General features: G+C 47.0%; 1 protein-coding gene across 2 annotated transcripts; it reads right to left on the reverse strand.

Moving 5' to 3' along the window:
• Nucleotides 1-8846: 8846 nt before the first annotated feature.
• On the reverse strand, nt 8847-14848 carry CZIB (CXXC motif containing zinc binding protein). 2 transcript variants are annotated; one of them, XM_077779687.1, is made up of 8 exons: nt 14722-14847; nt 14436-14519; nt 13262-13318; nt 12823-12904; nt 12580-12611; nt 10743-10820; nt 10012-10077; nt 8847-9107 (listed from the first exon to the last, which is right to left on the reverse strand). In XM_077779687.1, the coding sequence occupies exons 1-8, from the start codon at nt 14725-14727 to the stop codon at nt 9030-9032; spliced, it is 483 nt and encodes a 160-aa protein (XP_077635813.1). In that variant the 5' UTR covers nt 14728-14847; the 3' UTR covers nt 8847-9029. The 2 variants fall into 2 exon arrangements, with proteins under 2 accessions (XP_077635813.1, XP_077635814.1); XM_077779688.1 differs by lacking the exon at nt 14436-14519 and having other exon boundaries at nt 14722-14848.
• Between the last annotated feature and the right edge of the window lie 865 nt (nt 14849-15713).

Raw genomic sequence — 15713 nt, forward strand, 5'->3', positions numbered from 1 at the left:
TCAAAAATAAAACATTAAAAAAATATATTTATTGTTGAGAGACAGAGTGCAAGCAGGGTAGAGGCAGAGAGAGAGGGGGAGACAGAATCTGAAGCAGGCTCCAGGCTCTGAGCTGTTAGCACAGAGCCCAATGCAGGGCTTGAACCCACGAACTGTGAAATCATGACCTGAGCTGAAAGTTGGAAGGTCAACTGACTGAGCCACCCAGGTGCCCTGGGACATCTTTAAAAATCCTCTTCCATTTTTCTAGTAAGTGGTCTGCTGGTGCTTCATTCTGGTAGTCCTGCAGCAGTGAAGGGTCGTCCAGTGGATTTGGGGGGTGCTATTTGACTATTCCTGCCAAATCCCCAAGATTTATAATTGTTGTGTATTTATTTTAATCAGTTGAATCTAGTGTGCTATCTGTGGCCTAATGTACACGTGACATTTTGCACTTGAAATCTCTGGTTTTGTGTGAAACAGAATTTTATGTTCATCTATCGTTATAACATTGCTGTAACATGAAAGGAAGGGTGCTTTGTTCTGGTTTGTTTTGAAAAGGAAGGGTTTTTGTTTGTGTTTAATTTCAGCTGCATTCCCCGTGGATCGTCCGGTGACTTAGCGGACAGCTGGGATTTGAATTCCAGGATGACGAAATCGTCATCTCACTTAATTCTCCCTACAATTCACTAAACATGCTCGCATCCTTTCTTAGTCGATTCCACCCTTCACTAAGTAATCCTTTAGTGAGGACCCAACAGGTACCAGGTCCCCTGTATTCCGTGGTTTGATTGGAGAGGGCCATCTGAAAGCAGTGCAGGTGAACATGATATTGCTCTCACCTGTGAAACACTAGCAAGAAAACCTGAACTAGATCGTCTCCGCGCGTGGCAACTCGGAAATACTCGCCGAGGCCCCGCCCCACCGTTGATATCGCTGCTCCTCCCCGCTCCCCGCACTTCCTCTGCTCTTGCTCCAGTGGTGGCCCCGCACGGGTTTGATGGGTTTGCTTTTGACCGCGGAACGACGCGACGCTGGCGGGTTCGTGCGCCTGTATGGACAGTGGAAATGGTTGACAAGATGACACGCAAGTTCAAAAGCAAGTTTAAAACTTACGCTGGTGGGTGAGTCAGAGGACTCCAGTTCTACTAGCCAAGAACTACGGCCTTGTCTGTGTACTATTTGTCCTAAACAAATAGTGACACCCCCTGTCCCCCCAAAACCTGAACCCCTGGGATTCTGGTTCTACCATGCCCTCACTATATGACCAAAGGCATGTTACTCTGTTGTTTAAGTTTCTCTTTGTAGAACGAGGACAGTTCCTATAGCCCGGGGATGTAATGAGGACTAGCTGTTATGATAGAGGTAAAGCAAATGGCATACAGTTGAAGCTAAATCTGAGTTCTCTTGCTGCTCTGTGAGCTCTCTGCTGTTAAATTCCTTATCAAAGTGAGTTAGTTCCAGTCACTTGGATAGAGAGTTCCTCATAGCATAAGCTCTTAAGACCAAAGCTTTGATTGGAACTTGCAGGGCCGAGATGTCTATTTCATGCATATGTTCAGAATGAATGGACCCTTGGGCAGTATGGTGTTCAACATTCCTATTTACAACTTACCCGACCTTCTGGTCTTGGATTCATGCTTGGGTTCATTCATTCAACATCTAATTGGCCTCCCAACTCAGGAGAATGAGCTTTGTTAAATTAGTCCTTGCTCCTCCTGACCCCAAAGCTGCTCCTATGTGGAGTTTCCCATGTGAGGAGTGGGCTTTGGGAAGTCCGCAGGTTTTGTCCAGGTGGCCTTCTCTGGTCATGCCTCTGGAACAGGTGTGGCACATCTTAGATTCACAGCCATACCAGCCTTTCTGGAGATTATTTGCGGTTCTTTGAGATGCCTGTAGGACCTCTAGAGTGAGTTTTGCGGATACCATGTAGTTTGGTTTTTTTTTATAGCTTTTTTGAGATATACTTCACATATTATACATTCCACTTAAAATGTATCATTCAGGGGCGCCTGGGTGGCTCAGTCAGTTAAGCGTCCTACTTCGGCTGAGGTCATGATCTCACGGTTCGTGGGTTCGAGCTCCACGTCGGGCTCTGTGCTGACAGCTGAGAGTCTGGAGCCTGCTTCGGATTCTTTATCTCCCTCTCTCTCTGACCCTCCCCTGTTCATGCTGCCTCTCTCTCTCGCTCTCTCTCAAAAATAAATAAAACATTAAAAAAAATTTTTTTAAATGTATCAGTCATTTTAGCATATCCACAGTTGTGCAACCATCACTACGATGAATTTTAGAATATTTTCATCTACCCAATAAATGCTGTACCCATTATCAGTCATTCCCCTTTTCCCTCAACTCCTTCCTCCCCACTCACAAACCCTAGACAAACACGAATATACTTCCTGTTTCTAGAAATTTTCCTCTTCTGGACATTTCATATAAATGGAGTTATACACTATACGTATGGCCTTTTGTGATAGGCTTCTTTCACTTAGCATGTTTTCACAGTTTACCCATGTTCTAGTATGTATCGGTGCTTATTTTCCTTGTATTGCTGAAAACTGTTTCAGCATATGGATGTACCACATTTATTCATTCACCAGTTGATGGTTATTTGGGTTGTTCTGCCTTCTAGCTATTAAGAATAATTCTGTGAACATTTGTGTGTAAGTTTTTGTGTGGACCTGGTTTCATTTCTCTCGGGTATAGATCTAGGAGTGGAATTGCTGAGTCATGTAATAGCTCTGTTTGGTCATTTAGGGAACTGCTAGGGTGTTTTCTACCAGACACATTTTACATTTCTACCAGCAGAGTATGAAGGTTCCAATTTCTCCACGTCCTCACCAACACTTATCATCCATCTATTTTGCACGTGGTCATTGTGGTGACTGTGAAGTGGTATCCCATTGTGGTTTCTAGTAGCTTATGTTTTAAGTTAGACCACATCCAACATGCTTTCCAAATCTAGTGACACCTCTACAATTATCTGTATGTGACACAATGAGAAAGAGTGGGAGCTAGAATTTGAGGAGGTGGTAGATATGAGACCGTTGGTGGGTGGAGGAAGTGAGGGAGGTGAGGGTGTGGTGGGGTCATCCCTTCCTCCATCCTGCTACTTGTAGCTTTGACTTCTGTTTTAGCTATTAAGGGGCCTGACACACAGTGGGTTATTGCTGGAGATTGCTCCTGTTCCCTCCTGGCGCCCACACCTTTCCAGGTTAACTTTGTAGCTTCTCTTGTCAAGAAGTGGAATCTATTTCTTCACTCCTGACTGGCCCTCCTGCCTCTAGACTCCACTCATTCCCTCCAGTCCATTCTCCCTCCTCACTGTAGCCAGTGATTTTTCCCCCCCTGTTCAAGCCTGCTTGAAATATCCCTGCTTAAAATTCTAAAATGGTGTTTCACTGCCTTGCAAAGAAGTCTATACCCCTTAATGGGACAGCTGAGTCCCTGATCTTTTCAGCCTCACCTGTCTTACAGCTTGCACTTCCTCAGGGATGCCGGGCCACTTGCTGTTGCCTCTGCTTGGAACATAACCCTTTCCCCACCCTGTTAGCCATTCTCTGCTCATCTTTCAAGTTTCGGCTAGATTTCCCTCCTGTAGCCTTCTCACCCTATCCTGAGATTGAATTAGTTAGCGCCCCTCCTGAGTATGCCCCAAACGTCCTGACAATCTAACCTTTCCCACAGCACTTTCCACTTTCTGCAGTTGGCTCCATTGTTAGGCTGTGGGCAACTGGAGGGGCCCCAGGGCTTGTTAAATATTTGGGAACCGACTGCTTGAATATCCGCCTGAAGCCCTGTGCTGGGACTATCTGTCCCAGCAAGTGTCCTGAGGGCCATATCATTCATCCCCACGTTCAACACAGCGCGTGGCTTCTGAGCCTTTGTGGTCTGTGGAGCAGCACGGTGGTCGCTGCAGGTAGAGGTTCTGGAGCTGGGCAGGTTAGAGTGAACTACTGCTTATAGTTCAGTATGCAGAGGGCACTGGAGCAGCCTCTCTGCACTAGTGCCATGTGAATCAAAAGAGTGGCAACAACCCAGCGAAAGCCCGGGTCTCAGAGGAGCTGGCTCACTGAACTACGTTGGTTGCAAATTCATTTTCCTCTCTAGTTATTGTTAAAACATTGCTATTAGGATATTTCAAAAGGGAAGAAAGTTTCTGGTTTTCTCGCCAGCTAGCCTTGACAGTTGACAGTTGAACTCTGTATATTTGTCTGTAGTGGTGATTCTTAACTGAAGGTTGTAAAATTCCTAGTATTGCCTAGCCCAGTAATTCCTGCCTGGAGCATCAAAATCGGAATTCTGATGTGATATATCTAGTCTTGTGTTAAGTCACATTTGAAGCCTGAATCCTCATAATTCTTTCTTGAAAGCCTCCAAGGATTGGGAGCTCATGAAGTAAAATGTATCACATTCCAAATTCTGGATAGACATTAGGAGAGTCTCCTTTATACTGAACTAATATCTTGCTGAAATTCTACACTTGGTGCTAGTTTGCCCCTATGGAGTATAATTTGTCTTTGCACATTTCCATATGCCAATCCTTCACCTCTACCCCTTCCCCCGGGCCTTCTTCCTAAGGTTTTCTCCTAGAGAAACCTCTCCTGTTCTCCCACTATACCTCACAGGAATGATCTCCAGGCCTACCGAGTTTTGTTTGTAATTGTATTAAAGTGCAGAGCACCAAATAAGACAGTTCATCACAGCATGGACTGACTGGGGGGAGGGCCGCTCTCATCCAACTTCTTGGCGTTCTTTTGATCTAGCCTGTGATCGCTTTTAATTCACAGTGAATTTGCAGTTGGCATAGGGTGAGCTTATGATTAACCCAAAGCCCAGGTCTTTCCCACCTGTAACTCAGCCGAGTCTGCTGTAAATCTAAGTAATTGGCTTTTATAAGCAACACCTGGCGTTTGTCCTGTCTTGTTAGATTCTATCTTTTCATTTCAAACCAATTCTAAGGAGGAAGCAACAGGCTCAGAAGAGGGAGCTGTAGCAGCAGTACATATAGTACTTGGGGAATTAGGGAAGGTTGGTTATCCACTGCCGTTTCCCAGTCTAGGGAGCAGCTCCATGTGGGTAGTCATTAGAGAACAGCATTTCTTTTTTTGTTTATTTATTGAAAGAGCATGTGCGGGGCGCCTGGGTGGCTTAGTCGGTTAAGCGTCCGACTTTCGCTTAGGTCATGATCTCGCGGTTCGTGGGTTCGGGCCCCGCGTCGGGCTCTGTGCTGACTGTCAGCTCAGAGCCTGGAGCCTGTTTCAGTCTGTGACTCCCTCTCTCTCTGACCCTCCCCTGCTCACGCTGTCTCTCTCTCTCTCTCTCCTAGAAATAAATAAAACATTAAAAAAAAAAAACTTTGAAAGAGCATGTGCATGTGAGAACAGGGGAGGGGAAGAGAGAATCCCAAGCAGGCTCCAGGCTCCCTGCTGCCAGCACAAAGCCCAAGGGGCTCAGTCTCACAAACCTTGCAATCATGACCTGAGCCGAAATGTATAGTCCAGACACTTAACCAACGGAGCCACCCAGGCACCCCAGAACGTCTCCATTTCTAACCAAGTTGGAACTGCTTCCGTTCCTTCCTGTGTGCGGTGCCCCTGATGTTGTGCTGAACATGTTGCCTTCATTATCTCATTTAGTCCCTGCAGCAGCCCAGAGCACATCCTACTATGAAATCTCATCTAGGGATTCTGGTGGTCTAGAAACAAGATTCATTCGAGAATGCTTTTAAGTAAAAGAAAATCTCAGGTCTTAGCCCAGAGATTCTAATTCAGTAGGAATGATGGTGGGGCCAAGAAACTTACTCTTTTCAAGTTTTCCCAGTGATCTGATGCATATGTGTGTTTGGGAGTGTCTGTTTTAGTTAGTGGCTTTGTTACTTGGCTCTTGAATGAGACAGCGTGGGTCTGATTCATCTTCCTCCATCTAGAGCTTGCTGTAGCAGAAGCCCTCAGGGAAGACGGCCGAATGAAAATTCAGATGCATGGTAAGTGGGGAGGTGGGAGAGTGAAGGTGTCAGCGTGTGGGTCCTGAGCTTTCTGAAGGCCAGCAGGTATGCAGCCTTCTCTGGAGCGCTAATGGCTAACGAGGCAAAGGGCTCAGTCCAAGGACACTTGGCTCACACAGGAATGGGGACAGCATTATGCAATGATCACTCAGGCTGCCTGGCCAGGCAGAGATCCTGGGTGCTTCTGCCCTTTCTGGAAACAACAGAAATGACTGTGTACACAAGGACACAGCCCAATGTTACCCAACCTTCTTCTCATCGCTGTTCACAAAAAGCCCAATGTTTACACAGATGCCTGGTTTTAAAAAATGCTACTGGATAAAGATGGTGCCTTTTAAACAGCTGTTCAGGGATCATGTAAGAACATACTGAGGACCTCTGTGGAATGTCCAAATAAGATGGTAGGGAACTTAGGACTCACATGGTCTCATTTTTCACTTGTCCCCAGACCTTTAACTTCCACTACCCGGACAGGAGACCACAGTCCTGGGGTGTGGGCCAGGAACTCACTTTCCTGGTGATGAGGGGCAGGCCTCAGACATGCCACCACTATTTTGACTAGTTTTATTGAGCAACAGGATGCCATAGTTAAAGGGCCCTTTTCTTTATTAGATGGAGAAAATGGGGTCCTGAGAGGAAATGTACTTGCCCAGGGTTTACAGTGAGCAAGACATTGAGTCAGGATTCTACTACCCAGCATAAAGCTATACCAAAGCACCCTGGAACAGACTTGTATGCCAGTGAAATAAGACCCCAGTTTCATTTAATGCACAAATGTAAACAACTGCCCCAGCACCATTTATTGGCAAGTCAATATTTTCCCAACTGAAGTACCACCTGTCCTAAACCATGCAGTTTTCATACATGCTGAGGTCTATCTACTGTGCCACTGGTCTGTTTGTATACCATGATGCTAGTATCATGGTGGCTTAATTGCCATTACCTTGTAACTACATCATGGTGTCTGGTAGAGGGAGTCTCCCACCTGTTGTATCATGGACTTCAGAATTAATTTACATTCTGTTAAAACAAAATTGAGATTTCGACAAGAACTTTAGAAATACATTTGTCGAGAAGGATCTTTATAATTTCAAGTTTTCTTTTCCGTTAATAATAGTATAGGTCTCCATTTATTTAGGCTTTAACACCTTTTGGCAAAGTTTAATAATTTTCCCCACTAAGGTCATAAACATTTTTGATAGATTTAGTTCCTAGATACTTCTGGAGGTATTTTTTGTTACTATTATAAATGGTACTTTTTTCTTGACTTACATTTTGCATCTTGCCAGCGTACTGAAATGCATTTGGTTTTTGTGTATTGATCATAAATCTAGCACCTGTTCTTGCTTTTGTATTTTCTAAGTGGAAAATGACAATCTGTGAAAAAGTTGTTTTTTGCCTTTTGATACTTTCCCCTTATTTTCTTTTTGCTGTCTTAGCACACGGGGTGGGACCTCGAGCACAAGGATGAGCAGCAGTGATCAGGGGATCCTCATCTGACCATGACCTTGCGTGGAACTTCACACATTTCGTTTGCTCCAGGTTGGCTGTAGATCACCTTTGTGAGATGAGGGTGGTTCCTTTCTATCTGTGGTTAAAGTTTCTATGGTTTGTCATCTTTGTTGTTAAATGGGTGTTAAATTTTACTGAACAGTCTTTCTGCATCTATTGACATAATTTATTTTTTCTTTAATCTGTTAATATTATTTGGTTTCTTCTACTGAACAGTCTTTCTGCATCTATTGACATAATTTATTTTTTCTTTAATCTGTTAATGATTATTTGGTTTCTTCTACCTGTCTGAAAAATGAGAAGATAATCTAAAATATAAAGAAAACCTTGAGATCCTTTGTGTTTGTCTTTATGAGCAAACACACTGGACGTTACAGAGGCAAAAACCCAGAAAGGCTGCTTACTCAGGCTGCTTCCACTTATTTGCTTTCAGGCTGGGCATTGGACTTGGGCCCTGTGGGTGACAGACTTCATGGACCTGGTTGACTGAGGGCCAAAGCTCATCAGGTGCAAAAAAAAGCATGTCCAGGGGCCAGGAACACAGAACCTGGAAGAAGCACGATGTTATGTGCCAGACTGGAGAACAGACAAGGTAGGATCGCTTCACTACCCTTGGACACAGCCAGCTTTACCTGAATCTGAGGTAGTGGCCCCCCACAACCGTCTGGAAGTGTATGGCCTCTTTCCCTGTGGGCCTCTCAGAAACTGAAGTTAGTAATTTCTATTACAAAGAATGCCTGACTTCAGCAGAACACTGGAGAAATAAGGCCTCTCACAACGGGTTTTCCACATGGTGGATTCCCCAGTGTGAAGGCATGAGCACGTCCTCCTGACCTCACTGTGTGCTGACCTCTTCTTTCTACTCTGCAGGGGGATCCTCCAACCTCCATGGGGCTGCACGACCACGCAGGGACAACCCAGGACCAGCAGGAGCTGCAGGGAGCATAGAGGCTGACTTAGCAGAAAGAAGAACTTTTATATCAACTCCCCTGATGGGAGAAGATTGCCCCAGCACAGCAAGTGGGCAAAGGCCCAATGATGATTTGGCAGGAATCTTACAGAGCAGATTTGTGCCAGGACTGGAGCTGACTCAAGTCCCTGCCTGCCCCGGAGTATGAAATGACACCAGCTAGAAATGCCTGGGTTTACCTGAGAGCAAGGCGGTGAGTGTTTTGGTGCAGGACTTAGGTCCTCTGGGTTGACCTGCTCAATCCCCACGAGCTGGAGCGCCCTGAGAAATATAGATTGGAGCCTGTACTGTGGGAAGGTGCTGGAAGCAATCAGAGGCTTCCACCATGGATTCTTCTTTGTGGAGGAAGTGGCTGTTACCTGTCTTCATGCACCAGGGTAGCACAAACAGGGCCTTTATTGGTGAGGCTTGGCAAGCCATGGCAGAGCTCAGCATGCAGGCTGTGAGGGTTTGGACAGCGTCTAGCAGACAGCCGCTGAGGAGATTAGCCTCAGTGGGCTCTGCTGCTTGGGACACATTGTCCCTTCTCAGTTCTTCGAGGCATGTGTGCGGGAAGAGCATTCAGCACTTCACAAACTGGTGGGTGACCTCGTAGATTCCCACAGATTCCTGAGCTTTTTCGTCGTAGTCAGTCCAGTCCTGTGGGGAAAAATGGCCATATGAGCCTCATGAGATGGCTTTGGACAGTGTGCACAGTGGTGGCAAACTGGGGCTTCAAACATGTATGACCCAGAACAGAGCCAGACTGCATGTTAGGCGTCACTTCTCTGAGCCTCAGTTCTATTTAAAAAAAAAAAGGGACAGTAGCAGTCTTCATCTTGAAAGAATCAAATGAGGTAACACACATAAAAGTATTTAGCACAGTGCCAGGCACATAGAAGAGCTCAGTAAATTTCAGGTACTGTTGTTATTAGGTGCTATGCAAACTGAACAAAGTTTCTGTTCTTTTGATGCCTGACCACAAGGCCCACGTAAGGCAGTAACACGGCCAGTAATACAGCTGATTCTCGCTATTTATGGCAGTTACAATCTACATAATCACCACAAACACTGAATTAGCAAACGGTGAACCACTATTCCCAGGGGAAATAGAGGGTTAGATTCTTAGAAGCATCTGATCACATGGTCTTCCATCAATATATAACCCTTTTTGGGTAGGATTTTGTGTAAAAACACCTGATTTTATATATATATATATACACACACACACATACACATATATATACACACACACACACATATATATGTGTATATATATATATATATAGTTGACTCATTAATACTGAACTCCTAGCTGACAGCACTATTAGTTAGTCCTGCCTAAACAAAGCTGCCCTAACATGCATTTCTCCATTAGGCACATCCCAGACTCCTCGCTGTGGAACACCACACAGCACTTTAGCACTATACTTGGGGCCATTTTAAACACCAAAATCCTCAGCAAAAAATGTGGAGTCAGCTTTGTATTGATGATCTTTGTTCACCCAAAGGGTAATCCCACCAGGTCCCCTACAGCACCCTGCATGGCCCCCAAGTCCCATACCTTCTCCTGCAGGTTAATATCACTGAAGACCGTCCCGGACTCCATGCCCTCAGCGACAAACCCAGCCTGTAGGGGACAGGAAGGCAGCAGTTAGTCTGGGGGAAGGGAGGCCTGACCAGGGGAGTGGCTCTTTTCCCACCATCCTTGGGACGGGAGGACAGAGCTGCAGTGGGAGCACCTGCTCTGGAGTAACTACTGCACTTCCAGGGTCTGGCAGCTGCACTATAGTGCTTCCTCCAAACCAGAGCCTTGGACCCGAGGCAGGAGGTGTGGGGCAAACCTTTCCACTACCAGACTTCCTGAGAGCCGGGGCACGTCACTCCCCTCTCTGGACCGGAGTCGTCTTGTTTATGACTGTCTCGTCTCCTTGCCTCACAGATTTGTTGTGAGGTCAAAATCCTACACAACTAAAATGGGATGAGCACCGGCTCTGGAGTCAGATAGACCTGGGTTCAAAGAACAGTGCCAGTGCTTACGAGCTCTGTCACCCTGGGTACCTTGCAAAATCTCTGAAGTTTTTTCCTTGTCTGAAAAATAGGGTGAATAACAGGCTAAAACAAAGTAACATGTAAAAGTGACCAGAGCATGCTCCTCCTATAGCAGGCACTTAATACGTGACAATTATTCTGAGGAAGAAGTCCTAGTCCATGGTCTCTGCATGAAACAGAGTTCTGCTGTCACTTTCTATATGCCCTTCCCAAAGATACAGGTTCCCCAGAAGACACACGCACCTGAGGCTGGAAATCAACTGGTTCAAGGCCCCGACACTCAAACTCTACAATTGTCTTGAACTTCTCATTGTCTTCAGCCTAGAAAAGAAGTGTGTTGAGGGGGCAGGCCTGACTGGGCCCTTAGGATGATGCCACTGCCCCTGCCCTTCCCGCCAAGTGGGCCCAACTGCCCTTGTGAGCCCAGAATGGGACTCAGGAGCAACTCATTCCCTTCTGGAAGAAGCCTGCGTGGGTCACCTGCTCCTCACGAAACCTTGTATGCAGATGCTGCAGAAGAAAGACTGTCAATTCTAGAGTCAGCCTGCCTGGGTATGAGCTCAGACAGAATTCTGTCTTCTGCTTCTCTTTCCATCTGAGCCTAAGATTGTCAGACTGGGCTAAGGAAACCACTGCAAGTTTGTTGTGAGAATCTGGACTGTGTGTGAAGTGCCCAGCTACAGTCCCTGATGCTATGCTCAATAAATGCTAAAATTTTCAAAAACTATGAACAAGAACATAAGCTATAAAGTCTCCAGATCTTCCAAATGGCCCAGTACACTTAACTGCAGCCTTCTGCTACCCATCTGCAATGCTGTGAGGCAGGAGGCTTTGAGGGACGCCTGGGTGACTCAAGCATCTGACTCTTACTTCAGCTCGTGAGTTTGAGTCCCTCACTGGGCTGTCTGCACTGTCAGTGCTTGGGATTCTCTCTCCCTCTCCCTCTCTCTGCCCCTCCTTTGCTCACGTTCTCGCTCTCAAAATAAACTTAAAAAAATCTATTTAAAAAAGAAAAAAAGCCTTCAAAATGGAATTTTCACATGGAGGGGGCACCTCTCCCCCCATGTGAGGTGTGAGTTCACGCCTACCTCACCCATGGGCTCAGAGATGCCAGGCACCACACCCACACATTTCAATTGCATTGTCATTCACTGTAAAATTTCCTGTACGCCAGCCATGTGCCTGGCACTGAGGAGACACTCTGTTGGCCCTAGTTTGTTTTTGTTTGCTAGTCTGTCCCTTCCACTATATTATCAATTACTTGAAAGCAAGTCCTCATGACTTCTCCCTTTAACTTCAGGAAAAAGCTAAGAATTTGACAAAAATCAGACATGTTTAAAAAATACTAAACAAGGGAGGGGCACCTGGGTGGTTCAGTCTGTCAAGCAACTGACTTCAGCTCGGGTCACGATCTCATGGTTCGTGAGTTTGAGCCCTGTGTTGGGGTCTGTGCTGACAGCTCAGAGCCTGGAGCCTGCTTCAGATTGTGTCTCTCCCTGTCTCTACCTTTCCCCCACTCATGCTCGCTCTCTAAAATAAACATTAAAAAGAATTTTTTTTTTGTAAATACTAAATAAGGTGTAGGTGAATACAAGTAACTACCCTTTAAACAAAGAGACCCAAAGCACACATTCCCTTCCTCCCCTTTGGACTACTCTTGTTAACACAGTAATGTATAAGTAGCTAAAGTCAACATCAAGGATGGGATGCACCAAAGGACTGTCCTACCCATTGTTTCAGAGAAGGCTCACTAGTGCCCCAGGGCAGACAAAGTGCTCTCAGTGATAGAAACTGAGTGGCCAGGTTGGGTCAGAGGTACCCTAAGCTCCCACAGCCCAGTGCTTATAAAGAAGACACTGTAATTGCCTGCTGATGAATCTTTTTTCTACCAAGCACTCAGCCAGTATATGGTGAATAGATGACTAGTACCGTGACAGACTAAGTGAATGAGCGAACAAGTATATGAATGAATGTCCTATGGCAAGTCATCCTGGTGCAGACAGAACTCTAGAACCCAGGCTTCCTAGCTCCCAGCTTAGATTTAATCCTGCCACACCTGCCACAACAGCAGGAAACTTACATTGTAAGATTTGATGGTGCTGCTCAAAATCTCTGAAACATAAAAGAGAAGACAAAGTTGACTTGAGTCCATACCCTGGCCCTGTACAGGTGCCCAGATGTGGCTCTGGGAAAAAGAGCCTGCTGCAATCACTTGGGCACCTCAGGCCTGGGTCCACCTAGAGTAACGTAAGCTTGCTTTTGGTCTGGTACCAGGAAGATGTGGGCCTGGTTGGGGGAACTCAGGATTCATGACCTGACTTACCGATGGAGTTTTCCCTCGCACACAGTTTGCACTTCTGGACCATGGAGGCGCTGCCACGACCTCCCTTCAGTGCCACACTGTCCTAGCAGGGGTAAACAGAAGCTCCAGTCAAACATCAATTATATGTAAAGGTCTCAAAGAAACCCAGTCCTACCACTTACTAGCTAAAGAGACCCAGATCAAGAGAGGGAGATTCACAAGAATCCTGGGGAGGCTTTTTGAGACTGAGAAAAGGACTCCTTTTGGTTCTGAGCTCTGCCTCACATCCCAAAGAAGCCTGTTCTTCCCAGTGTTGATCATACTAGCGCCTGCCCTCCCAAACCACAAAATGTAGTGTCCAAAGACCTGAGAGATTAGGGCCACAGGTTCCCTCCCCAATTCCCTGCCCAGAGGCGTATGTGTGTTTGTGTCTGGGTATGGCAGTAGGGGGAGTAGTTACCATCAGCCGAATATATTGCCACTTCTCTGAAATCTCACCACAGTTGCCGCATTTCATCTTGGGGGAGGAAAGAGAGGATCAGTAAAATAGCTAGCTCAGCTGCGCAGACACTAAGGGAAGGGGAAGAAGAGTGCGAGGTGGGCAGGCTCAACCTACCTTCTCATCCACAGTCTCACCTTGTCCTTACAACCAGCCCCACCAAGGATGTAAGCAAATTTCTTTCCCAGGAAAGAACAGATCAAGTGTTTCTCATGCAGGCATACACCCTTCCTAGAAGTACCCAGTCTAGCTGGAAATTCAGGCTAATGTAGTACCAAAATGGTTTCAACAGCCCTCACCCCCATGCCCTCGTTGGGTCTGGAGCTTTCCTTGTGTTCTCACAGGCCTTGTAGGTTCCTAATAAAAGTAGTCATCATTCTACCGTTACTCTTTTTCTCTGTCTCCTTAACTAGACTGTGTGCTTTTTGAAGCAGAAGTACATCAATTCCTCAAATAAGCCCTGGTACTGGGGCTTCAAAGTATTTGGTAATAAAGGTGCCAACAAAGCTTCCTGAGAAAGAGAGAGCTTTTGCCAGGTTCTGAAGGATGCTGGAATTTAGACGAGGAGGTAAATAAAGCAAAAGCTCTGAGATCTGGGAGAGTGAGGGACCTCACACTGCTCAGGTAAGACGGGAGGGGGTGGGGGAGGTGTGGCTCTGTAGACCCAGCCACCAGAGACCCAGGTTAACCAGTATGGGGTGGGAAGGAAGGGGGAAGCCACGCACAAAATTACAACGCTTTCACGATAAAGTCTAATCAACAAATAAAACAGTGAAATTCTCCTCCTTACTAAATAATCTCAAACCCTTTTCACGTAGTCTTTCGGTAAATGTTTAAGCAACATGAAATATATCACGGAGGAAAAATTACAAAAGGAATTCCAAGAGACTACCAATTACGAATTAACCAATATACTTTAAAAAGCGAACAAAATTTTATCCAGGAAAATAACATCTAACGGCTACACATTTCCGGTCTTGCTGGAGACAGAGCTCCCGCTGGACAAGGACTTAAGGACTGGAACGCTATTCCGAGGCTAGGCCCCTGGCGCCCCGCCCCCTTCCGGGATCGCTCCAGGACCCGGAACCTCACTCCACCCCTCTCCCGCCTGGGACCCCGGCCATGGGAGCCACACCTTCAGGTACCACCGGAAGTCCTCGCCCAAGGGCCGGAGGTTGGTGACATTCTCCAGCGTGGCTTTGAGCTGCAGCGCAATTTTCTGTGAGGGAGGGCCAGAGCAATTGCAACAACCGCGCCTGCGCAGCCCTACCTGGCCCCAGCCCCGCCCCTCCCGGTACAAGCCTCCCCGCTCTTCTCAGTGCGGGCCCACTTCTCTCATTCCCTCCTGGCACAATTTCCCGCCTCCCAGGTCCTCGTCACCTCCCCGTCCCTGCCGCGGCGGCAACTCGCCCTCGCCTTACCCCCATAGCGGCCCGACTCGGCCCGGCCAAGCCCGGCACTGGCTGTGGCGACTACTTTCCGGCCGGTCGTAAACGGTGGGCGCCGCCAGCGCACCCGGGTGCGGACCTCCGGCGTGCGTGAGGTGAGGTGGGGCGGGGCGGAGGGCGGGGCCTCCACGCTCAGCGGCTTCCGGGGCGTGCTGGGCTGTTTATCGGTTAAGTGGACCTGTGTAGGCGTCTTGAATACGCAATCAACCTTAACTCAGATTCCCCCGGAGCCTTCCTCCAGCAAATTGCTGACCGATGATGCCGTGCCAGCACTACGCTAGTCTGAGGGATACCGTAGCAAACAAGACAGTCCCTGCACGAAATCTCTGCCAGAGTTTTTTTCCGGCCCCGCTGTTTTTTCCTGGCTCCTAACTATGCTTGTCTTCTCTCACCCAGCAACCACTTGGTTCCTGCTTGCCTTTTGAGGCTTCTTAGATCCCGTCATTTCCCGCTGCGGGTAGCCAGCTTCGCAGATTTGGGGGTGGAGCCTTTCATTTCTAAACTGCTCTTTCCTTTTTCCCCCGGGAGACCTCGCTTCACCGGGTTGCCGTGTATACACGTTTCTCACTGCAGTCTTAAAGAGGGGACACACCCTTCCAGGGGCTCTTCTCTGGGCTCCTTGTACATTTACTGAACCTTAACTGATCTCATCTTAACCTTAACTCTCCACATCTGAGACCATACAGAAGCTGTGAGTGTTCCAAGGAACAGCCCATTTGAGACTTAGAGCTTTGTGGTTCTCATGGTCATTTAAAATTTGGAGGGACTATTCTTGGCTACTTTACCACTAACTTGAACCATTGACCGGAGTACCCTTCTATAGTGGGAATTTACACTGGAGTTAGGATCCCTGACATCTCTGGTCCCAGATCTGCATGTAAGTTGCTGCCCCGTAATTTTTGAAGGAGGCAGTGTGTGTGTGTGTGTGTGTGTGTGTGGCTGTGTGTGTGTGTGTGTGTGTGTGT

This window comes from Crocuta crocuta, unplaced genomic scaffold, assembly GCF_008692635.1.
Source record: "Crocuta crocuta isolate KB4526 unplaced genomic scaffold, BGI_CrCroc_1.0 scaffold168, whole genome shotgun sequence".
Classification (NCBI taxonomy): domain Eukaryota; kingdom Metazoa; phylum Chordata; class Mammalia; order Carnivora; family Hyaenidae; genus Crocuta; species Crocuta crocuta.